This window comes from Cervus canadensis, chromosome 19 (genome assembly GCF_019320065.1).
Source record: "Cervus canadensis isolate Bull #8, Minnesota chromosome 19, ASM1932006v1, whole genome shotgun sequence".
NCBI lineage: Eukaryota > Metazoa > Chordata > Mammalia > Artiodactyla > Cervidae > Cervus > Cervus canadensis.
Genome location: NC_057404.1, coordinates 60,702,568 through 60,727,434, shown reverse-complemented (window position 1 = coordinate 60,727,434; position 24,867 = coordinate 60,702,568). Strand labels below are relative to the sequence as shown.

The 24,867-nt window shown below is 39.1% G+C and overlaps 1 protein-coding gene across 4 annotated transcripts in view; it reads right to left on the bottom strand.

Annotated features, from left to right (window-relative positions):
* PRDM5 (PR/SET domain 5) overlaps positions 1 to 24,867 on the bottom strand; it is a 247,423-nt gene that overhangs the window by 115,850 nt on the left and 106,706 nt on the right. For 3 of the 4 annotated variants that reach the window (XM_043438519.1, XM_043438518.1, XM_043438520.1), the window contains exons 4-9: positions 23,856 to 24,030; positions 21,552 to 21,726; positions 19,958 to 20,079; positions 13,442 to 13,521; positions 5,702 to 5,786; positions 3,770 to 3,927 (exon numbers count right to left, since the gene is read on the bottom strand). In XM_043438519.1, coding sequence (XP_043294454.1) covers positions 3,770 to 3,927; positions 5,702 to 5,786; positions 13,442 to 13,521; positions 19,958 to 20,079; positions 21,552 to 21,726; positions 23,856 to 24,030 — 795 coding nt within the window. Of the gene's footprint in view, positions 1 to 3,769; positions 3,928 to 5,701; positions 5,787 to 13,441; positions 13,522 to 19,957; positions 20,080 to 20,338; positions 20,432 to 21,551; positions 21,727 to 23,855; positions 24,031 to 24,867 lie in introns of all 4 variants that reach the window. The other variant, XM_043438517.1, reaches the window with a different exon arrangement.

Here is a 24,867-nt window from a genome sequence, read left to right as displayed (position 1 = left end):
ATACCAAATACATGCTAGGATAGTAACACAGTGAGAAGCACGCTGTTCACATACCAAATACATGCTAGGATAGTAACACAGTGAGAAGCGCATTGTCCACATACCAAATACACGCTAGGGTCACAACACAGTGAGAAACACAACTGTCCACATACCAAATACACCCTAGGATTATAACACAGTGAGAAGCACGCTGTCCACATACCATATACATGCTAGGATCCTAACACAGTGAGAAGCGCATTGTCCACATACCAAATACATGCTAGGATAGTAACACAGTGAGAAGCACGCTGTTCACATACCAAATACATGCTAGGATAGTAACACAGTGAGAAGCGCATTGTCCACATACCAAATACACGCTAGGGTCACAACACAGTGAGAAACACAACTGTCCACATACCAAATACACCCTAGGATTATAACACAGTGAGAAGCACGCTGTCCACATACCATATACATGCTAGGATCCTAACACAGTGAGAAGCGCATTGTCCACATACTGAATACACGCTAGGGTCACAACACGGTGAGAAACACCACTGTCCACATACCACATACAAGCTAGGATCCTAACACAGTGAGAAGCACATTGTCCACATACCAGTACATGCTAGGATGGTAACACAGTGAGAAGCATGCTGTCCACATACCGAATACACGCTAGGATCCTAACACAGTGAGAAGCGCACTGTCCACATACCAAATACTCGCTAGGATCATTAACACAGTGAGAAGCTCACTGTCCACATACCAAATACATGCTAGGATCCTAACACAGTGAGAAGCACATTGTCCACATACCAGTACATGCTAGGATGGTAACACAGTGAGAAGCATGCTGTCCACATACCGAATACACGCTAGGATCCTAACACAGTGAGAAGCGCACTGTCCACATACCAAATACTCGCTAGGATCATTAACACAGTGAGAAGCTCACTGTCCACATACCAAATACATGCTAGGATCCTAACACAGTGAGAAGCACATTGTCCACATACCAGTACATGCTAGGATCGTTAACACAGTGAGAAGCTCACTGTCCACACACCAAATACACGCTAGGATCCTAACACAGTGAGAAGCACATTGTCCACATACCAGTACATGCTAGGATGGTAACACAGTGAGAAGCTCACTGTCCACATACCAAATACATGCTAGGATCCTAACACAGTGAGAAGCACATTGTCCACATACCAGTACATGCAAGGATGGTAACACAGTGAGAAGCACGCTGTCCACATACCAAATACATGCTACGGTCACAACACAGTGAGAAACACCACTGTCCACATACCACATACATGCTAGGATCCTAACACAGTGAGAAGCACATTGTTCACATACCGAATACACGCTAGGGTCACAACACAGTGAGAAACACCACTGTCCACATACCACATACATGCTAGGATCCTAACATAGTGAGAAGCACACTGTCCACATACCGAATACACGCTAGGATCGTAACACAGTGAGAAGCTCACTGTCCACATACCAAGTACACGCTAGGATCCTAACACAGTGAGAAGCTCACTGTCCACATGCCAAATACACGCTAGGATCCTAACACAGTGAGAAGCCCACTGTCCACAGCAGAAGGACTGAATGTGCTTTTCACTTTGGAAATTACAGGCATCACTGTTTCTATCCTTCCCAAGACATCATGACTACTTTCATATGATTTATGGCTAAAAGTATGAGAGATGGTACAAAGATGCTGTGCCAAATTCCCATACAGCAGACAATACAAGCCGAACTGTGAAGAACTTGTCCATGTGGGGAGATCAGATTCATCAAAGAAAGGAACAAGAAGGTTCAGAGACTGAGCAGAAAACTAGCCAGATAGTTTCTAATAGGCATGTAATTTCAAAGCAGCAGTACTCAATGTGGTCCTGCCTCTGAACACACAACACTTGAGTTAAACATGAGGGCAGTCAGCAAGAAAGTAGGCAGAGATGATTTGGTACACCATCAATCAACCCTATTTATTCTTTCATTAATTTGCCTTTTTTCTTTTTAGACTGAAGCCAAAATTGATATTGTAACTTCTTAAATGATTTCAAAACAGATAAAATTATATGCTTGGAAAGTCCCAATAAATACTAAAATAACTATAATTACAATGGAATATTGCAAATAAAAAGAAGTTCTTCGAAAACATGTATGTCTGTTGCTTAATACCATCATGAAATATGTCAACCAAAATTAATAAACAAGTGTTTATCACATCACAAATTTAAACACACATTTCTAAGATGTTGACTATCTTTGCACAGATTTCCTGAGTTCGATTCAAACATTATTTACTATCTACAGAAAATAGATTAGATAAAACTAACATTCTGAAACAAGAACTTGAGTAATGGCAAAGTGTAGGAAATGCAAACAAAAATCAATAGAGGAAATAAGAGATTATAACTTGAGAGTTTTACTACAAAGGAGGGAATGGGGAAGCTAGGAGATCATGCTGCGAAGCTAGAGAGGTCATGCTGTGTTGATATGGCTTGTGCAGAAAACAGGAGAACAAAAAGCTGGAAAAGGAAGCTGGGATCATGGTGCAGAGAACCCCGAGTGATAGGGAAAGAAGACAGACTATACATAGTGCTGGAAATCTACTTATAATATTAAGAGTACAGAGTGATAGAGCTGTGATCTGGGACGATTCATCTCGTTCTCTGAGTAAGAAGGAAGTGATTAAATAACAAGAAGCTGAATGAAATGGCTATTAAAGTGATGAAAATGAGACAGGACCAGGATGTCTAAATGGTAAAGCAATGATTATGAAGATGGTAAGACAATGGAGAGGGCAGAATCTTTAAGAATTAGCTACTAATTCTAAAACGGGGTTAAAATTAAAGAAAGAGATAGAGATAAATACATGCTTTTGTCATTAACGGAAATTAACAGACACTTGCAAAAGTGAAGCTACCCATGTGTGTTAGTCACTCAGTCATGTCCAATTCTTTGCGACCCTATGGAATACAGCCCGCCAGGCTCCTCTTTCCATGGAACTCTCCAGGCAAGAATACTGGAGTGGGTTGCCATTTCCTTCTCCAGGGGATCTTCCCGACCCAGGGATTGAACCCAGGTCTCCTGCACTGCAGGCAGATTCTTTACCACTGAGCCACCAGGGAAACCATTATCCAGAGCATGCTAAATTCATTAGGTCAAAAAGATGCCCAGTTATATATCAAACAAGTAGTGATAAGTGTGAGTCTAAAGCTTGAGATTAACAAAATAAATCATCTGGAATTCATAAGTACAGAGTTTACATCATAATTAATAGATGTAGTTGACATAGAGGACACAGAATAAGCCTATAGCCAAAGCATCCAGGATAATCCCTTGGGAACTCAGAGACCAAAGACGGGTTCAGAGAAATTGGCAGAAAACCTAGCAAAGTTGCTAAAATGGCGCCACAGACAAAGAGGGTTTCCAAATGGTAATATGAACAAGAGTGTCAAACTTTAAAGAAAGAAGGAAGAGAAGATTTTGCAATTATTACAATGCTGGAAAACACTGGATAACACTTTGCTTGTTAGAATAGTTTCAGAAGAGAATTAGACAGATACAAAACCACAGTGGTGATGGCCTGAGTGGTCAGAAAGCAGAAGCAAAATATTCTCCAATTATTTATTTCATATGTACAGCCTCAGATATGCCTCAGATATCCAAAAACTTCTTTAAAAGATAAACAACTGACAATTTTATCGACCAATCAGCAAATACATTTATAACAGTATTAACAGGCTTTTACCTTCTTGTGATTCTTGTAAACATTTCTGTGAGCAAACCCCTTTCCACAGAGCTTGCACTTGTAAGGTTTATCTTCACTGTGTATCACTTTGTGGGCACCCACTTGGTCAAGCCTCTTGAAAGATTTATTACAAATCTCACAATTATAGGGTCGTTTTTCTGTTAAAAAAATGAGTGGAAACAATCTCACATCTATACAGGTAAAGGATAAAAAGGGAAACAGCCTTCCTTGCATTATTAATTCTTATGGACAAGTCAACAAAAATATCATTCAAACAACTGGAAAAAAGTCTATTACCCAATCCGTTAGATATGTGAGCCAACTCAAAACTCACAGAACATGAGCCTGCTCTTTTACTGACATACTCTGCCAACTAAATGTATAAAGTAGCTTAGATATGAAGATGACATTTTAATTCAAGGAAGAAATTCTACTTCCAGATGAAAACCCTGCTGACTGGTATGAGCGAAGTCAGGGTTACAACTCCGAACATGAAGGGTGAGTGGTCTGACAGACATGGAAGTAAAGGACAGACCTGCCTCCTGCACAGCCAAGGGGCCCGTGAGGCCAAGCTTCCAATCTCAGCAGGAATTACACATGTAGGTTGTTGTGCAAAATCCATGAGTATACAAATCCATGTAATGTTGACAACCAGATTTTTCAAGCAAAGCGTATCTGAAGGCCACTGGTCTTTGATCTTCTATTTTCATTTGCCAAAAATATGTGTCTGTCTCCAGATAAAGTGGCCATTCAAAAATCTCCTGACTTCAGTGGCCTCAAAGTACAGATATTCTAAACTTCAGAGACTTCATTAAGCAAAAGTTACTTTCAGAGCTGGATGTTTTTAGTCAGTATAACAGACCTATCATTCAAAGCTGCTTAAAATGAAATTACAACTTTGAAAACTTAAGATTCTCAAAATGCATTCGTAAATTTCTCATTAACATCTATTAGTACCTTAGTTACAACGTAGGAGAAGGCAATGGCACCCCACTCCAGTACTCTTGCTTGGAGAATCCCATGGACAGAGAAGCCTGGTGGGCTGCAGTCCATGGGGTCGCTAAGAGTCGGACACGACTGAGAGACTTCACTTTCACTTTTCACTTTCATGCATGGAGAAGGAAATGGCAACCCACTCCAGTGTTCTTGCCTGGAGAATCCCAGGGACGGGGGAGCCTGGTGGGCTGCCATCTATGGGGTCACACAGAGTCGGACACAACTGAAGTGACTTAGCAGCAGCAGCAGTTACAATGTGAATATATCTAGAAATGTTGGGATTCTAATTATTGAATCCCTGGTAAATGTCACACACTCTGCTAGCAGGGTACATAGATGACCTCATTTGACCTTCACAGCAATTCTGAAAGGTAGGACACCTTTACAGAGATGAAGAACACAGAGACTAAGGCTCAAGGAGGGTTTGTTGCTGCTGTTCAGTCACTCAGTCGTGTCTGACGCTCTGCGACCCCAAGAACTGCAGCATGCCAGGCTTCCCTGTCCTTCACCATCTCCCGGAGCTTGCTCAAACTCATGTCCATTGAGTTGGTGATGCCATCCAACCATCTCATCCTCTGTTGCACCCTTCTCCTCCTGCCTTCAATCTTTCCCAGAATCAGGGTCTTTTCCAGTGAGTCAGCTCTTTGCATTAGGTGGGCAAAGTATTGGAGCTTCAGCTTCAGTCGCAGGAGTACATAACAAATTAAATGATAAATCTGAAGATTTTTCATTTCATTTAGTCCAACCACATTTGCTTCAGAAATAAACTAAGGTCTAGAGAAGTTAAGTAACTTGTTCAGAATCACATGGTAAGTCAGTGGCCAAGCCAGAACTAATAGCCAGGTCTCCTGATTATCCCCCTCTCAGAGCTCCTAAAAATGACAAGGTGAAGCTTTTGTACTGATTTCAATAAAAATGGGAAAATATGTGTTTTACCTGAATGGGTGATCATATGACGCTTTAGCTGATTTGCTGAAATGAATTTCTTCATACATTCTTGACAATCAAATATCTCATGAATCTGAAAAAGGTCAAATTAACAGTTAACTCAACTGGTTGAGCCACAAAATTTTATAGCACTCAAGTATAAACATGTGGACAGTTGCCATTACAATATCTAAACTATGCGTTATAATTCAGCCCTGATTTGTTCATATTACCCTACATAAGAAACTGAAAATGCAATGAACATAAGTTACCTAGTAGAACATGATCATTAAAAAATGTAAAACTGTATGGTACTTAAATATGTAAAACAGATGACCTATTTCTGAAGTACATAAAAAGTTTATACTCTGCAAAAATTATACCTTATATTAAATCTCTGTTATACACAAATTTAGACTTGGAAATATGCCAAAATTTGGCATATTTGGAATGGATATGGAAATGGAATGGAAAAACTTGCCACTAAAAATATTCCCTTTCCAGTAGTCAACACTACTTAAAACTTAAACATATGTAGTAAAGATCTAAATATTAATTACCATGAAAGACAAAGATATGATTCTGAAAACTTGAGTGTAGCTCACAACAATACTCCCGCAGGACAGAAGGCTAAAAATCTTCAAGTTTTATTAGTTTTTATGAGTTTCATCAAAAAATATATATATAAGGGGCATAACTTAATAGCAATCAACCAGCTAAATAAAGGTTACAAGCAAGTTCGGCTCTTTCTCTCCCAAATACTACATTAGAGAAACCGGATAGGCAGTAGAAGTAGAAGTTTCGTTTGTTATCATAACTATGTAAAAAGAGCAATGTGCTGCAAGCAGCCTTATATTAGAACTGCTGATCATCCCAATGAAGACAAGCATCCTACTGTTTTGCTGAAGACTGAAAAATCATCTTGGTGAAGTCGTGTTTTTGTTTCAAACTCATTCAAGGTAGAGCTCACAAAACTAAACCCCGTACAAGCACTGGCCCTTCTGCAGAATATTCTGGCTATCCTTGCAGAATATCTAAGGGCCACTACAGAGTAAAACTCAAAAGAGAAGACCCTGAATTGGTACAGCAATGACTAAAGAGAGGAGGACTGGAAAACGGCTCCCTTGACCTAAGTGACCACAGAACTCAAGACAGGGACACACAGAAGACGGCACAGGAAGGGAAACAGAAGCTGGCACAAGGCTGACAGGTCCCTAGTCTGCGGTGTGAGCCTTAATCCTATACCCAACCACACCGCGGTCTGAGGCTGCCATCAGCCTTCTGCTTCTGTCGGGTCTGATTCTTGGCGAGTCAGTGAACAGAAATGGGAAAAGCAGAGAAAAGATAAAGCAGCAAGACGGAGCAGGATGACATCATTCCACTGAACTCTGACTTAGATCCTTGCCTATATGCGGTGGCTTCTAACCTTGAAGGGAGATGTACAGGGTCCAGAGTCCTATGGTTCCTCCGAAAACAGTGTGGGCCTGTACACAAGTACTCAGAAGTCAAGGACCACACAGTATAGAAGGGAAGCCGTCAGTCTAAGAAATTTTAAAGGGCACATCTTCAACCATCAAAGATCCTCACAGCAATGATATGAAGTGTAACGTTTAACTAAAGGTTGTAAGAACAGATTCATATTCTTAAACTCTGCAACATGTATCTTTTATAATAAACAAGCTACAAAATCATGACATGCCTTCTGAGACATACATAAATGAACACATATTTAGTTTATTTTAATTTTCAATATTCTATTTATATTAGTATATACAAATTTTAAATTATTTATCCATACAAAAATGGCAGTTCTTAATTACTGCAAAATATACTTGTTTACTTAACACTCACAGCTTTCAAAACATGAAACAATTTTAAGGGCTGAACTGAACTTTGATATTTCCAAAATTATAAAATACAGTATTTACATGAAAGCACTTCTGTGTTGACTCTCTTATTCATAATGGAAAACTCAACCAAAGCTATTTTCAAAACTCCTATAAAAGTTTAATAGAACAGATTTAAAGTGACAATGATATTAATTATGCCTAATGCTAAGTAAAGCATTTTATAAAATGTTTACAGCTTACTAAATTGATATGGAGAATAATAACTCATAATCTGATGTCCCAAATTAAGTAAGTTCCAAGAAGGATCATACTATATCTTATTGTAATACAGGACAGCACATAGTAATACAAGGTATTAGTCTAATTGTTGTTCAGTCAAAGTCGTGTCCAGCTTTTCATGACCCCATGAACTGTAGCATGCCAGGCTTCCCTATCCTTCACTATCTCCCGGAGTTTGCTGAAACTCATGTCCATTGAGTCACTTTTGCCATCCAACCATCTCCTCCTCTGTCACCCTCTTCTCCTTCTGCCCTCAATCTACCCAGTATCCAGGTCTTTTCCAGTGAGTCAGCTCTTGGCGTCAGGTGGAGAAAGTATTAGAGTTTCAGACACAAAGTCAGTTCTTCCAATAGTCAAGGTTGATTTCTTCCATGACTGACAGGTCTGATCTCCTTGCACTCCAAGGGACTCTCAAGACTCTTCTCCAGTACCACAGTTTGAAAACATCAATTCTTCAATGCTCACCGTTCTTTACTGTCCAACACTCTCATTTGTACAAGACTACTGGTAAAACCATAGATATTACTTTAAGGACCTTTGTCAGCAAAGTGATGTCTCCCCTATTTTAATATGCTATGTTTGCTGAAATCAGACTGGTTACATTCTTTGCAGCCGAAGAAGCTGCATATAGCCGAGAAGCTCTATACAGTCAGCAAAAACAAGACTGGGAGCTGACTGTGGCTCAGATCAAAAACTCCTTATTGCCAAATTCAGACTTAAATTGAAGAAAGTAGGGAAAACCCTTAGACCATTCAGGTGACCTAAATCAAATCCCTTATGATTATACAGGGGAAATGACAAATAGATTCAAGGGATTACATGTGATAGACAGAGTGCCTGATGAACTATGGACAGAGGTTCATGACCCTGTACAGGAGGCAGTGATCAAGACCATCCCCAAGAAAAAGAAATGCAAAACGGCAAAAATGGCTGTCTGAAGAGGCCTTACAAATAGCTAAGAAAAGAAGAGAAGAGAAAGGCAAAGGAGAAAAGGAAAGATGTACCCATTTGAATACAGAGTTCCAAAGAACAGCAAGGAGAGATAAGAAAGCCTTCCTCAGTGATCAATGCAAAGAAATACAGGAAAATAACAGACTGGGAAAGACTAGAGATCTCTACAGGAAAATTAGAGATACCAAAGAACATTTCATGCAAAGATGGGCACAATAAAGGACAGAAATGGAAATGGTATGGACTTAAAAGCAGAAGATATGAAGAAGTGGCAAGAATACACAGAAGAACTGTACAAAAGAGATCTTCACAACCCAGATAATCACAATGGTATGATCACTCACCTAGAGCCAGACATCCTGGAATGTGAACTCAAGTAGGCCTTAGGAAGCATCACTACGAACAAAGCTAGTGGAGGTGATAGAATTCCAGTTGAGCTATTTCAAATCCTAAAAGATGATGCTGTGAAAGTGCTGCACTCAATATGCCAGCAAATTTGCACAACTCAGCACTGGTCACAGGACTGGAAAAGGTCAGTTTTCATTCCAATCCCAAAGAAAGGCAATGCCAAAGAATGCTCAAACTACCGCACAATTGCACTTATCTCACACCTAGGACAGCAATGCTCAAAATTCTCCTAGCCAGGCTTCATCAATACGTGAACCATGAACTTTCAGATGTTCAAGCTGGATTTAGAAAAGGCAGAGGAACCAGAGATCAAATTGCCCACATTCACTGGATCACCAAAAAAGCAAGAGAGTTCCAGAAAAACATCTACTACTGTTTTATTGACTATGCCAAAGCCTTTGACTGTGTGGATCACGACAAACTGTGGAAAATTCTTAAAGAGATGGGAATGCCAGACCACCTTACCTGCCTCCTGAGAAACGTGTATGCAGGTCAGGAAGCAACAGTCAGAACTGGACATGGAACAACAGACTGGTTCCAAATAGGAAAGCAGTATGTCAAGGCTGTATATTGTCACCCTGTTTGTTTAACTTACATGCAGAGAACATCATGAGAAACGCTGGGCTGGATGAAGCACAAGCTGGAATCAAGATTGCTGGGAGAAATATCAAAAACCTCAGATATGCAGATGACACCACCCTTATGGCAGAAAGTGAAGAAGAACTAAAAAGCCTCTTGATGAAAGTGAAAGAGGAAAGTGAAAAACCAGGCTTAAAACTCAACATTCAGAAAACTAAGATCATGGCATCTGGTCCCATCACTTCATGGCAAATAGATGGGGAAACAGTGACAGACTTTATTTTCTGGAGCTCCAAAATCACTGCAGATAGTGACAGCAGCCATGAAATTAAAACACACTTGCTCCTTGGAAGAAATGTTACAACCAATCTAGACAGCATATTAAAAAGCAGAGACATTACTTTGCTGACAAAGGTCCGTCTGGTCAATGCTATGGTTTTTCCAGTAGTCATGTATTGATGACTTGTGAGAGTTGGACTACAAAGAAAGCTGAGCACCGAAGAATTGATGCTTTTGAACTCTGGAGTTGGAGAGGACTCTCGAGGGTCTCTAGGTCTGCAAGGAGATCCAACCAGTCAATCCTAAATGAAATCAGTCTTGAATATTCATTGGAAGAACTGATGCTGAAGCTGAAACTACAATACTTTGGCCACCTGGTGGGAAGTGTTGACTCTTTTGAAAAGACTCTGATGCTGGGAAAGACTGAAGGCAGGAGGAGAAGCGGACAACAAAGGATGAGATTGTGGGATGGCATCACCGACTCAATGGACATGAGTTTGAGCAAATTTGGTGATGGACAGGGAAGCCTAGCGTGCTGCAGTCCATGGGGTTGCAAAGAGTCATACATGAGTGATTGACTGAACTCAGGTTTGTCATAGCTTTTCTTCCAAGGAGCAAGCATCTTTTAATTTCGTGGCTGCAGTCACCATCTTCAGTGATTTTGGAGCCCAAGAATATAAAATCTATCACTGTTTCCACTTTTTTCCTATCTATTTGCCATGAAGTAATAGGACTGGATGCCATGACCTTAGTTTTTTGAATGCTGAGTCTAGACTATAATGTAAATGTGGCATATGCATAGATCACCGTCTGCTGTTAAGGTGAAATACCAGCACCAAACTCTATTAGATATTAGACACACCCAGCTATAAAAACGGGGCTTCCCTGTTGGCTCAGAGGAGAGTCCGCCTGCCAATGCAAAAGATGCAAGGGATGAGGATTTGACCCCCGAGTTGGAAAGATACCCTGGAGAAGGAAATGGCAATCCACTTCAGTATTCTTGCCTCGGAAATGCCAGGACAGAGGAGGCTGGTGGGCTACAGTACATGGGGTTGCAAAAGTAGGACACAACTTAGCGACTAAAGAGCAACAACGATAAGAATAGACTCAAAAATGGAGTCTGCAGAAGCTGCCTGTGGATTCAGAATAAGTCAAAGGAGCAATGCTGTGATGGACAAAGAGCTACACTGAGCTACCAAGTTACTAACATTCTGCAGAGACAACTTGGAGACTGTATTCCACCACCAGGTGGGATTTAAATCTGTCTATAGAGATATTCCCCGGGGACATCTTCTTTGTATTATGAAGAATATAAATGGAGAAGAGGACATTTTTCAGAATTATGTCCCACAACCAACTTTGTTGAAATATTCTACTTGGCAAAATCTTAAATTTGGTAAGATATCTTCATTTTCAACTTTCTAAAATCAGAGAAAGAAAACAAAGAATTCTAGAACCATGAGGACATTCAGAAACTGTCTATTCAGCTGGATTTTACACTTCTGGTCTCGGACTAGGTTCTGCTTCAGAAGCTTTAAGGGTGATGGGGAGAAAGAGAGACGTAGAAGCAGCAGCATCTGCATTGGCTTCTGCACTGAACTTTAAGAAAGTAGCTTCAGGGCTTCCTTCAGTAGCACTTACGCTAAATTTGGAATGATAGAGAAGACGAGCATGGCCCTCAAAAAGAATTACATGTCAATTCCTCAAGTACTCTCTGTTTTTAAACAACCTGATAAGATAACCACTTGGAAACTGAATAAACAAAGTAGTTTCGTGGCACTTAGGAAACTGGAAAACACCGATCAGTTCCATGTCACACTTAACCAGAGGCCCAAGGCTACACGGAGGGTCAGTGACGGAATGCGACATCCTCAGTCCTCACTCTGCCCACTGCTCATTCCATCGTTTCTCCCTGAAGATCAAAATCACTGAACATGCAGGATATAACCCTAGACATCTTAATAATTTAACTACCTTATGTGTTACAGGTTAAATCCACAGCCTAAAGAGTTGAAGATATTGCACTGAATATCATATGAATTTTAAGATCTGTCAAGTTATTTTGGAATATATCCATATATAAACAAAGAGACAAAATTCAATTTATAAACTATAATGTAAAATATCACTTCCACTGGTACCATCTCCTCTTCTTTAGTATTAAATGATTAAAAGACAGTATCACATGCTCATAGATATTCTGAAAAAATCATATGTGAAATCAGGAAATAATCATTTGTATCTTTGTTATAGTAATATATAAAATAAATTTTTGGACTCTCCCATTATATGAACAAAACTCTAAATGCTATTTTAACTCTATTCTGTCATAAATTTGATTAACAAGTGCTAACGCTGTTAGGGTTAATAGCTGCCATTTTTTTCAGGTTAACTTTCATATTAAAATAGTAACTTAGTAAACTGGGTTATGTTTATTACAAAATGTATTAAAGTTCTTTTCTCCTAATGCAGCTGACCACTGAACAACAGAGGGCCCTGGGGGTTAGACCCACTGCACCCCACTCGCACGCCTCCTCACCTCCCCTTTCAGTGGGGACACTGTGTAACTTTACAGTGGGCCCTCCGCATCTGCAAACTCAGCCAAGCCCTGACTACAGCACTGGAGTATGTGTAACTGAAAAATGCCGCCAGTGGGCCAGCACGGCTCAGACCTGTGCTGTGCGAGGGTCAACTGCATAATCATCTGTTTCCGCTGACAACACTCTGACATTTTTCTGCATTACTTTAAGCTCTTCAAAATAACAGAGCTCTTGTCTTTGTTTTGCCAGGCTTAAATATAATACACATATATTTCAGGCTAAACATCACTGTAGAGTATATTATAAATACACAAAAATATTGTGGTTTCCTCAAATATATAATATTTCCTGAGCAAATAGCAACTGGTGAAGCATGAAACCAGGATGAGGTGTCGTAATGAAGGACTCAGACACTATACTGCATTGGAGTAATGTTTCTACTTATTCTGAATAACAGCAAACAGCTCACAATATTCTTTGGCAAGAGCTGGCTCTTCTGTGTATCAGTCTTGCTCTTTAGCATACAGGGTGTGCCCAGGCATTCAGTCGTGTCCAACTCTGTGACCCCATGGACTGGAGCCCACCAGGCTCCTCTGTCCATGGGATGATCCAGGCGAGAATACTGGAGTGGATTGCCATGCCCTCCTCCAGGGGATCTTCCTGACCCAGGAATCGAACCGAGGTCTGCACTGCAGGCAGATTCTTTACCAGCTAAGCTACCAGGGAAGCCCCTTAGAGTATATTAGTTAAAATTAATGACAAAGCTCTGTCTTCACAATATACAAAGCAATTAATATTTTTCCTTGCAGACACTATGACTAAAAATCTTAACTATGATGAACATTAGCCTTTATTTTACTGACCTTCCTATGTTCCTGTAGGCTTGAGGCTGAAGAACACTTTTTATTGCACACTGTACATATGAGTTTTTTCTTAGGATCCCCTAAAGAAAAACACAAATGAAATAAAATAAAATACCACCATGATTTACATGAAACTATTAAGAGGAGCATTAGATAAGTGTTTCTGGGTGATATATAATTTCTAAAAGGGTATTTCATCTTCTTCACTTGTAACTCCAAAATTGTCAGTTTTGTAAATATATCCATTAAATTCAGATAAACAATAGGCTATGTTTTTAAACTTTTCTTTAAAAAAATCTGAGTATTATTTAGCTTGGAATACTACTTTCTTCATATACAACATGGGCTTTTCACCTCTGCATATACCAATTTAGTATTAAAACAGTAAAGCACACTTCCATGAAAAATTAAAATTAATCAAATGTGTACATAAAACATTGGATTTATTCATTCATAAGCTGATTTTGCCACTTGCTTTATATTTTAACAGAATATTTTATTTATTCAGCTGGGTTTTTAAAAATGGAATTCATAGGTTATTCTTTTCAGCACTACAAGCTTGCAAGATCATTGAGTATATAATTAACCAAAATTAATGTTAAAAACCAGAATAAAGTAAGATCAAGAACAGTAAAACATTACTTAACATTCATAATATTATACAAATCCTACAAAGCTCAATTTTTGTCTTCTTCATAGTGATCATAATTATAGTAGGTCATTTCAAATTTCACAGTGGTTATAGAAAACAAAAGAATGAATAAAACAGGATTTTCAAATACAATGTAATAACAATATCATATACATAACCATGGGATATTTTTTCAACTTTTGATTTCAAATAATCAATAAAAAATTAATAAAATGAACTACCATGCATCCATCACTCGGCCCCCAATAACTAATCCATGCCTATTCCCGCCACAACCTCAACCCTATCCAGTCCTCTCCTTCTCTCTTTTTTTTTGCAAGAAATCTAAAATCAGTAGAAAGCAAGGTAACAAAATAATTTTTTTAAAAGATTGTGTTTATGGGAGAGGAATGCCTTCAGAAAAAGTAAAATATTAATTGTTGTCATCATTCAAGATACTTATTTCATATAATGCACGATTTTTAACATGTTAAATAGTACAGCCAAGAAAATTTTTCTTGGTGATTGACAAGTAATATGGCCAATAAAGGAGAAAATTCTCCTGAGCAAAATGAGTATCTTATAGCATGCATTTGGTCATCAATTCTTTCTACATATCTATTAAAACATGAAGGGCCACTGAGAAAGAATATACCCTCTTTTCCAGTTTGCATAAAAGATGATGTATTAAAGTGCTGCACACAATATGTCATCAAATTTGGAAAACTTCGCAGTGGACATGTGACTGGAAAAGGTTAGTTTTCATTACAATCCCAAAGAATGTTCAAACTACCGCACAAAGGCACTCATTTCAAATGCTAGCAAGGTAATGCTCAAAATCCTTCAAGCGAGCCTTCAAAAGTATGTGAACGAAGAACTTCCAGATGCACAATCTGGATTTAGAAAAGGCAGAGGAACCAGAGATCAAATTGTAAATGTCCACTGGATCATAGAAAAAGCCAAAGAATTCTAGAAAAACATCTAAGTCTGCTTCATTGACTACACTGAAGCCTTTGACTTTGTGGATCACAACAAACCAGAAAACTCTGAAAGAAATGGGAATACCAGACCACCTGACCTGTCTCCTGAGAAACCTGCATGCAGGTCAAGAAGCAACAGTTAGAACCAGACATGGAACAACTGACTGGTTCTAAATTGGGAAAGGAGTACGTCAAGGTTGTATATTGTCACCCTGCTTATTTAACTTAATATGCAAAGTAAATCATGCAAAATGCTGGGCTGGATGAAGCACAAGCTGGAATCAAGATTGCTGGGAGAAATATCAGTAAGTTCAGATATGCAGATGATACCACCCTTATGGCAGAAAGCTAAAGGGAACTAAAGAGCCTTTTGATGAAGGTGAAAGAAGAGACTGAAAAAGTTGGCTTAAAGCTCAACACTCAAAAAATGAAGATCATGGCATCTGGTCCCATCGCTTCATGGCAAATAGAAGGGGAAAAATGGAAACAGTCACAGCTTTTATATTCGTGGGCTCCAAAATCACTATGGACAATGATTGCAGCCCTGAAATTAAAAGGCACTTGCTTCTTGGAAGAAAAGCTATGACAAACTGATACAGTGTTTTAAAAAGCAGAGACATCATTTTGCCGACAAAGGTCCATATAGTGACGGCTATGGTTTTCTCAATAGTCATATATGGATGTGAGTACTGGCCCATGAAGAAGGCTGAGTGCCAAAGAATTGATGCTTTTGAACTGTGGTGTTGGATTAGATTCTTGAGAGTCCCTTGGACTGCAAGGAGATCAAACCAGTCCATCCTAAAGTAAATCAACCCAGACTATTCATTGGAAGGATTGATGCTGAAGCTGAAGCTCCAATACTTTGCCCACCTGATTCCAAGATCTGACTCACTGGAAAAGACCCTGATGCCTTCCGGGAGCCAGCACACGAGATCCCACCCATGACAAGGTCATGAGGAGGAAACCTGACAAGCAAGGCAGATCAGGATTCCAGGGATTTCGAAAAGCTGTCCCTGGCGCTCACCTTAAAGATTCTATCTGTCTTTCTGATGCTTGCTTTAATAGACTACTCCCTAATTTCTGTGACATAGGCAGAAGGCCTTCCCCGATCTCTTTCCAAATAAGAATCAACTTGGAACTTTAATCAGTATGTCTCCCGGGTGGCGGTATCTTATGAGATTATCCAGGATGAAAAGAGTGTTTTAATTTAAACTCCTTTGCTGGCATTCTAGTTTGTTTAGCAAATGCGTTTATGCCCTTGGTACTAATATGCATGACTGCTCATAATACCCTAATCATAAAATAGCATAAAGAACCTGATCATATAAAGGCCCTAATAGACATAGAGCCCTTCGGGGGGTGAGGAAGCCCTATTAGAAAACACAAGAAAAATTATTCTAAAAGTGGTTATTGGGTTAACATTTGCTTGCTGTGTTTTTGCTCTTAATGTGCTAAGGTTGTGCAGTGGAAACCATTGTTAATATAGTTATAGATCTAGAAAAATAAGAGCTTAGCCCCAGTGTGGTAACAATGAGATGGTTGTTAACTGTTAGCCAGGAGTGCTAGGCAGAGGCTGCCTCACCGAAGCTGCAGAGTCTGTATGGGATAAACCTTTTAGATAAATTCAACTGACAAACTTCTGCAAAAGAATTGACCTTTATGTTAACAAGGTTATATTTCTACTATGTTGTGACATGCTGTACTGTTGCCCTAAGAGACTGCAACTTTTCTGTTAAGATCACCACAGAAACTAAAAATAGGTTTACATTCACCTGACTTGCATAAAATGTCAATAGGCCCCAAGGCCAGAAGATAATGTACAAGACCCTCATAAACAAAGAAGTATGCAGAAAACACCCTGGTTTCCTGAAGGACAAGCTGATGTAATGTTAAACTATCTTCCCCTTAGAAATGTACTAACTTAGGGTATAAAAGCTACGGTAAAAAATAAAGCATTGCCAGACCCTGCAAACACCCCCAGTCTGGTGTCTCACTCTCTCTCTCTCTCTCTCTCTCGCCGATGCCATTCACCCTGAGGGTACCCCTAGATCTTGCCAAGGCTGGACCCCAGCAGATGCTGGCAAAGATTGAAGGCAGGAGAAGGAGACGACAGAGGATGAGATGGTTGAACAGCATCACCAACTCACTGGACATGAGTTCGAACAAACTCCTGGAGACGGTGGAGAGCAGGGGAGCCTGGCCTGCTGCAGTCCATGGGATCGCAAAGAGTGGCCGTAACTGAGTATCTGAACAGCACAACAACCCCACAGTCCTCTGCTGTCCCTGCTCACCCCTTATACCAGCTGCTCTCTGAGTTTAGACCTTTTTTCTTTCCCACCAGCGAGGTCAGGCTTGAGGGATAGAACAGTGATAGAAGTGAGATTTCCATGATCACCTACCCCACCTTTCCCAACACTGCTGCCACACTCTGCCACTGGAGTCAGAGGCTACCTACCATCCCTCCTCTTCAACCTTTTCTCTCCTCCTCATGGCCTCTACTCTTTATCCTAGAACCAGAATCCTAGTCCTCAGAAGAAATATGGGGAGAGTTTATGACTGTTTGCCTGAGAATGTAAGTAAATGTTATCTCCTGTAAAATCAAAATCTCTTGGTCAGCAACCACTGAATCAAATCAAGACAAAAAATGGTTAAGATGGTTAAGGTGGGTCAAGGGGATCGACACCCTCACTGCTTCCTCTTGAGTAACTGGAAAGGACACCACCCTACAAGTTTCCCCAGGGTCAAGGACAAGAGCAACTACGAAGCTACAACCAGACTTTATGCCACTTTAGTTTACTATATTCAGGTAAGTCTGATATTTCACTTTCCGATTCAGCTTTCAAAAACAGTCAGGAACACATTACTAACAAATGTGGGAGATGCAAGAAAAATTAATTCAACAATACTGAATACACAGTTACTTAAGTATTGTGAGCTTCAGCACAACGTGGGTTAAGTGTGCTTCCAGGAGCTGGTCTGAGAAACTACCCACCATATGTTACAGTTGCTATGGAAAAATGTGATTCATATTTAAAAATTCAGCTTCTCTCTTCTCAGTATCTTAAATTCATATCACCTAACAAGGAACATTTGTCCTTGTCAGTGGTAAAGCTGCATGACCTTCTCTTTCCTTGAATACCTTTGTCTTTCTAGAGTAACAGCTTCTACAACCATATGTATAAACACTGCTTTTTTCATTGTTCTAAATATGGAATATTCTTTCTCCAAATGTCCATGTAGTTCACAGACAGAAGAAGCAAGAGAGAGGCTATGAATGAGAGGTGGACTGTGTACCAATTCCAGCAAAAAGTATGCATGTGGCCTTTGGCTGAAATACAGTAAGTTTCACATTTTATAGAATCCACAACATAGAAAAATAAAAAACTTCCCTTTATAAATTCACTCCTACAAAATCACCATGAGTTTTCAGAATCAGTAATATTTTAATATCCAAACCAACTACAAGAAGTCTTAAAGAAACTATGCTTATAGCAGTCTGAAGACCACATGCCGAATAACAAGAACATGAGTTTTCAGAGTTTTAGTGTGCATCTGGTTTTTTACTTAGTTCAGCAAAGTTAACTTTAAAAATGACATAAAAGATTTGTTATAATACACTGCAGACAAAGATGGGGGAAATTAAGAACAGCATTTTAAACCATAACAGCTATTAAAAAGCAAAAACTATGAAGAGACAGGTCTATCAAAAAGTTATGACTGCCTTTTGCAAACCTAGAAAACGCCCAAGTATAAAGAATTCAGAAAAATGCCACCTTCTCTACATCAGTCATGTATCATTCAAAAGGAGAGACAGGAGTCAGGACACTGTGAAGTCTAAGCGCTGTACAGCCTTCTGAGGCTGTGTTTCACAAGGCCACACCTCCTGCCACCCTGAGCTTTCACACATGGCTGGTACTCAGAGTCGGCCCAAACCGCTGATGTGAGGTCGGACCCAGTGGTCATGCTCACACAAGCTTTCCCAACTAGCTTTAAAGGAGCCACTTTTTGGACACTGAATAAATATAGGAAACAGAAGCTGAGTTCCAACTATTCTTTTCCCCTGCATGTGAGAATAAACAGGATAGAAAAGAAATAACACTTTCCTCCTATCCAGAAAGATATTTCCACCCTTAAGCCAACAGTAATAGTAATCACCTGAGAAAAATGTCAGTACAGAAGGGTATGAGAAGTGCCGTGAACCTCAGTCTCCTTTAAGGAAAAGCCACTGAGGAAACAAATCATTAACTCTGAAAGTATTAATCTGTTCAGTTTAGTGCAACAGATTCAACCCCTAAACCAAAATGCATTTACTGTGTGCTAGGCAGCTGACACCTAAGTAACAAAGCTTCTAACTGTTCAGCTATTGTTTAGCTGGCCGTTAGAAAAAATTCAAATTGTATCTGCTTTATAAATCCAAATGTATTCAATTTGCATGTCAAAACGTAGCCAGTAATTTTCTCAAATACAGGAGAAATGTAAGAGTTTTTTAAAAAATGAAGTTTTACTGTGAAAATATTAAGGCGGAAGAGCCATCAGTTAGAAGTTTTTAAATATGTAGTTTTTAAATGTATCTACTATAAGAGAAACTTCACATGCTGAAGCACTAAAATTACTACTTAAAATATTAATTCTTAATACACCTGGCTACCAAGCACAAACAGATCCTAGCTTAGGTTTCCAGTTATGATTAATTTGGAAATGGGAAAAATGATGACTATCACTGAAATCAACTTAAAAAGAAATAATGTTCAGTGAAAAAAAAAAAATTCCACTTCCAGAGATCTACATCTGTGTGAAATACAATGGAAAAGCAAGCTCTGTCCTTGAGAGTGAGAATTAAGAACAGACTGCAGCAGCCTGGGGAGAGGAGGCCCCTTTAAACATGGTCCTCTGATGACTCCTCACCGGTGTGAACATTCTCCTGGTGTCTCCTCAGGGCTTCCTTGCTCTTCAGCCTCTTCCCACAGCTGTCCGCCTTACACACAAACCTGGCATCTCCCTGGCACGTCTCCTGGTGCTGTTCAAAACTGCAAGACAAGCAGGACAGGGGAACAGGGAGAAGAAATGGTGAGGACACCTATTCATTTCTAGCATCCTGACTGGCTTTTGTAATGCATGCTCACAGGAGAGCTTCAGGGTCATTATAAGCATTACCTAGGCAGGCAGGAAGGAAAGCACTGAGATTCTGTAGCCATATGATACTAAATCACTAAGAAGCATGAAAGCATGCATGCCAATAATGACCCACAGTCATGTAACAGCCATCTGATAACTCAGACACAAAACCTCGATGCTGAGCTGAAGGAAGAATTGCAAACAGAGCACTGAAAACTTCGTGAGGAATCCTTCAGACTGCTTTTCGCTGAGCACTGAAGAACACTGAGGGGAAATAGAAAAACAAACAAAAAAACTGGAAGTCTAGGACAAAAACGTATGAAAATACCTCTACTTCGAATAAAGTCACATTCATGATCTCCCTTTCTATTCTGTCTTTTGCCCTTTAAGCTTTTTAGCAGCACCTAGCAGTAAGACTCAGCTCAGCAAAAGTACGTTCAATGTAGTATATATAACATAAATTCAATACAAACTGACTAGAGTGCAGTTTTAAAATATATTCATTAAAAAGTATATAGTCTTTGCTTGTTTAAAAGTATATAAGAGAATTTCCAAATGTATAATCTCCTGCCATTATAAAGGTTAAAATTTTTCAAGTTTTGAATAGAAATTTTTAATCTCAAATATCATAAGCAAAAGTGGATAGATATATGACAATTATTTTAATATGAAATACAGCATGTTTCAAAATTTTACTTGAATAAATAAAAAATGAAACATTAAGCCTATGTTAAAGATTTCTTGCTCATATGCAAGGTGACATTCTGTTAAAAATAAAAGTTTATAAATATATGCATACACTTTCTCATTTTTAGTAACTTATGATACTGTAAAATACTTAAATAAAAGGATAAATTTATATGCTGTTAATATAAATAGTAAAAATAATACAGGGTGCCGAGCAATGGGTGGGACCATTTAATTCATTCCATCCTTATATCTTGTACATATTCATCTTTAAAGTGATTTCTCCAACACTGCTATGAAATAAACAGTGCTTTCCAAAATGTCCCTGTATTCTTTATACTCCAAACTCTCTCCATTTTGTTAACTTTTTTTTTTACCTGATTTCAGAGGGAGTATCACATACAGATCACTGAAACGTGATCTACCACCTCAAAGCACTAGCTAAATTATGCATATCAGATTTCAGATTAGTACACCAATGAGCTTAATATTTAATGGCAGGTTGTTAAACTTCATAAACAGAATGTTTGAAAAATCAACATAAGAAAAGTTAATGACAATGACAATAAAGAATGCTTAATCTCTATACACACACCATCACACAGGCACACAGGTTAGAAACTAACTATAAGACAAACCAAATAAATGAGTTAAAGTGTCAGCTTATAACTTCAGAGATTATCTTTAATGTACGCACTGTCTTTGCAAAGCCTGCTTAACTGGGAATTTCTTCCCACAGCTCTTGCACTTATATTCTTTCTCCTCTGTGGGTTTCTGGTGCAATGTCTGAAGATGCTCGGCAAGAATTTCCTCACTGGTAAAACTCGATTCACACTGGGGACAGGCATAGTCCTCTTTACAGCCAAAGCGATCTGCATATTTACAAGCAAGCAGAATTATGAGACAAAAATGAAGAGCCAAGAACTGCTCAGCTTTGCCCTCATTTTAAAATCAAAATTAACTGTGCTAATGATACCAGCTTAATAAATTTTTATTATCGCTATAAGTATGAATAGGCTGCCCATGAAAAATAACGGAAAGTGTTACTAGAACATTTTTTTAAAACCATTTAACTTGTGCTTCACCAATTCAAAATCAACTTTCAATTTACCCTGTAACATTAACCTTTCACATCAAAGAGTTATTACAAACGTTGAGCTGGAAAGCCAAAGTCTTCCCTGAAACGGGTCATCTTGAGTTCACTTTTAGCTGCAAGAAGAGAGAAGCCCAACCAAGGCAAACTATGCTGAATTACCAAGGGGAATCTCACATATAAGTGAAAAAAGACCAGGGTCGTAACAGCACTCATCCCAGCGCGCGGAGTGAGGCCCCACTGTCTCTCCGGCCGGCAGTCCCACGCAGACTGCCATGGCTATACCACACTTCAAAGAGCGCCATTTAACTTATATGTGCCTCCTGATTATCAAATACAATTAGATTTAGATAAAATGCAGAAAATATGAAGGAATAAAAATCACCAATAACCCCATAATGAAGAGACAACTATTGTAATCTCTTTCCATGACTGACTTATCTTTTGTGAATTCGTATTTTGTAGAGTCTAACAATAGCTACCTTTATGATCATACTTTTTATGTAGTTTCATACATAGCTGTTTTTTCCATTTAGTATTTTCTTAAGTCAATTTTTTTTAAACTTTAAGGTACCATAACTTACTTATTTAACCAAACTCTCCACTGATTGACATTTGAGTGGATTCTTTGTTTCTTTTGCTGGCTGTTTGTCTTTGCTAGACCTATTTTGGGGGGGCTCTTTTGTTTGTTTGGGGGATTTTATGTTTTGCTTTTATAAACAAAACTAAATTCTAAAGATCTATTTAAGTTTCCATTGATTCTTTTTTATAAAAGAAACTGTTATTTTATTATATAAGTCACGGTGGTAATAAGTAGGAGACTTATTTTTAAGGTAAAACGGTGGACACAGTAATACCATACCCTTGGGGCAGCGTTGAAAATAAATAAAAAAATAAAGAGAACACAAAATTATACAGAAATAATTCCCATCACCCCAAATCTGATATCCCAACAACATAATACAAATTGGAAAGACAAAACTGATAGCCTGTCCTTGTCTTCCTTTTAAATATTCCAGGCAAATAAAACAGAGGCATAATATGGCAATACTGAGAAGACTCAGACTTTCTCAGTCAATGACATACAGTTAAAACAGAAAATTCACATAAAAGACATCAATACCACAGTGACTAAAGAAACCCATGTCACTTCTGAAGTGGCTTTGTTGAGCAAAAGGAAAAATACTCTATAGAAAAGATCAGCCTTTTAGAAAACGTGAACACCTACCCCACCCTTCACAATTCCCTTGTGACCAATCAGGAGTAAAACACAAATTGAGAGAAACAAGCCCTGATGACAAGTGGTCACCCACTGGCAGAGGACACGCAAGTGACATGCACCTCCTAGACCGCGGCGCTGACAGAAGCAAGTCCATCCCCAGTCACTGCGCGTTTCCGGTGACCCTGCTAGCACAACCCCGCAGCGCTGTGGTCTCTACAACCAGACGGAGGGACATTTCCAGATGCTCCAGATTCTCAAAGGTCTTAAACAAGAGTGCGGCGCAGGAAAACTCCCACAGGGCCCGACAGGACCTCTGCACTCGCCGTTCCCCACGTGCAGAAGAGAAAGTAAAGCCTCAGAGTCAGTGACCAGCCCGGTTACAACACGGGTGAACGACAAAGTCAGGGCTAGAGGACAAAAATCCCCATTACTAGTCCCCTACCAGTGAGAGCAGGGAGCCACCACGGACCCTGGCAGCCTGCAGAACACATCCATCACGCCCTCCAACCCACCATTCCCTCCCTGCTGGAAGACAGGCTCACGGCTGGATACCCTCTGAGAATTCTGACAAAAACTAACTTTATTTTGAGAACACACTATTACAATGCCGTTATAATTCAAGCACATTTCAAACGTTATTTCTCCTACAACTTGCATTCTCCTGACCCACCAGTTAGAGTTAATACCTTTTCTGCTAGCTGTTGATTGTCCTTTAGAAAGTTTACCTTCCTCTTCACTGATCACTGTCATAACTTGCTGTTCTTCCTCATCGGCCTCCATGTCGCTGTCCAGGCAGCCAATCAGCAGCTCCGTATCTGTTTCTATATCGTCAACTGCCAAATAGAAGATGTTTTCTCCTTCCTAAGACAAAAGTAAAAATACATGCTGTTGTAGGATCAACGTATCTCACTAATAAAAAAATGCTGTCATTTCTGACATAAGAAACCATTTTAAAATACAGAGTCCAATGTGCTCATGTAAAGTTACTATCACTTATTTAAATCTTTTTTTTAAATCTGAACACTGAAAAAAGGAAACTGACAATATTTAGTCACCTGGCAAATAAAATACAAATATATATTAAAGATAGTGACATTTATGAATGAAACAAATGAAATACAAATGAAATAAGGACAATTATTTAAATTTCTAAAAATGAATTTTGCACCGTTAATTGGCTTTATGCAGTAATAACCTTGTGGAGGTCCCTAAATACAGTAGAAAATAAATCTGTTAAGCAATGATGTCATTTCTGAACCCAAAAAGAGAGCAATGATGTATCAATGATTTAATTATGATTAATACAAAACGCAAAACTAAAAGAAGGAAAAAACTGTCAAGTTATAACACAAACCAGAGAAACTGCAAATGAACCCTGAAAGGATTTCCAAAAACAGAAGACAGACTAGGCACCTGGGAGGTTCAAAGCATCATGTACCTAGGTAATCATGTGTACCGAAATCCCACTAAAACAACAGAAGAAAGAAGAAACAAGTTCTACCATCAACATATCACCATCTTTCAGAAAACTCAAGGAGACAGAAATCAGCCAGGGTTGCTAATGCAGAAGAAATCTCAACCCATAATAGACCGAGAAGAGGAATGCTGAAAGAATAACCTAGGGAAACCCCAGAGAACTTCATACTTGGAATCAGCAAAGCCCCTCTGGGCCTGGGGCCAGTCACCAGGGAAGCCAGA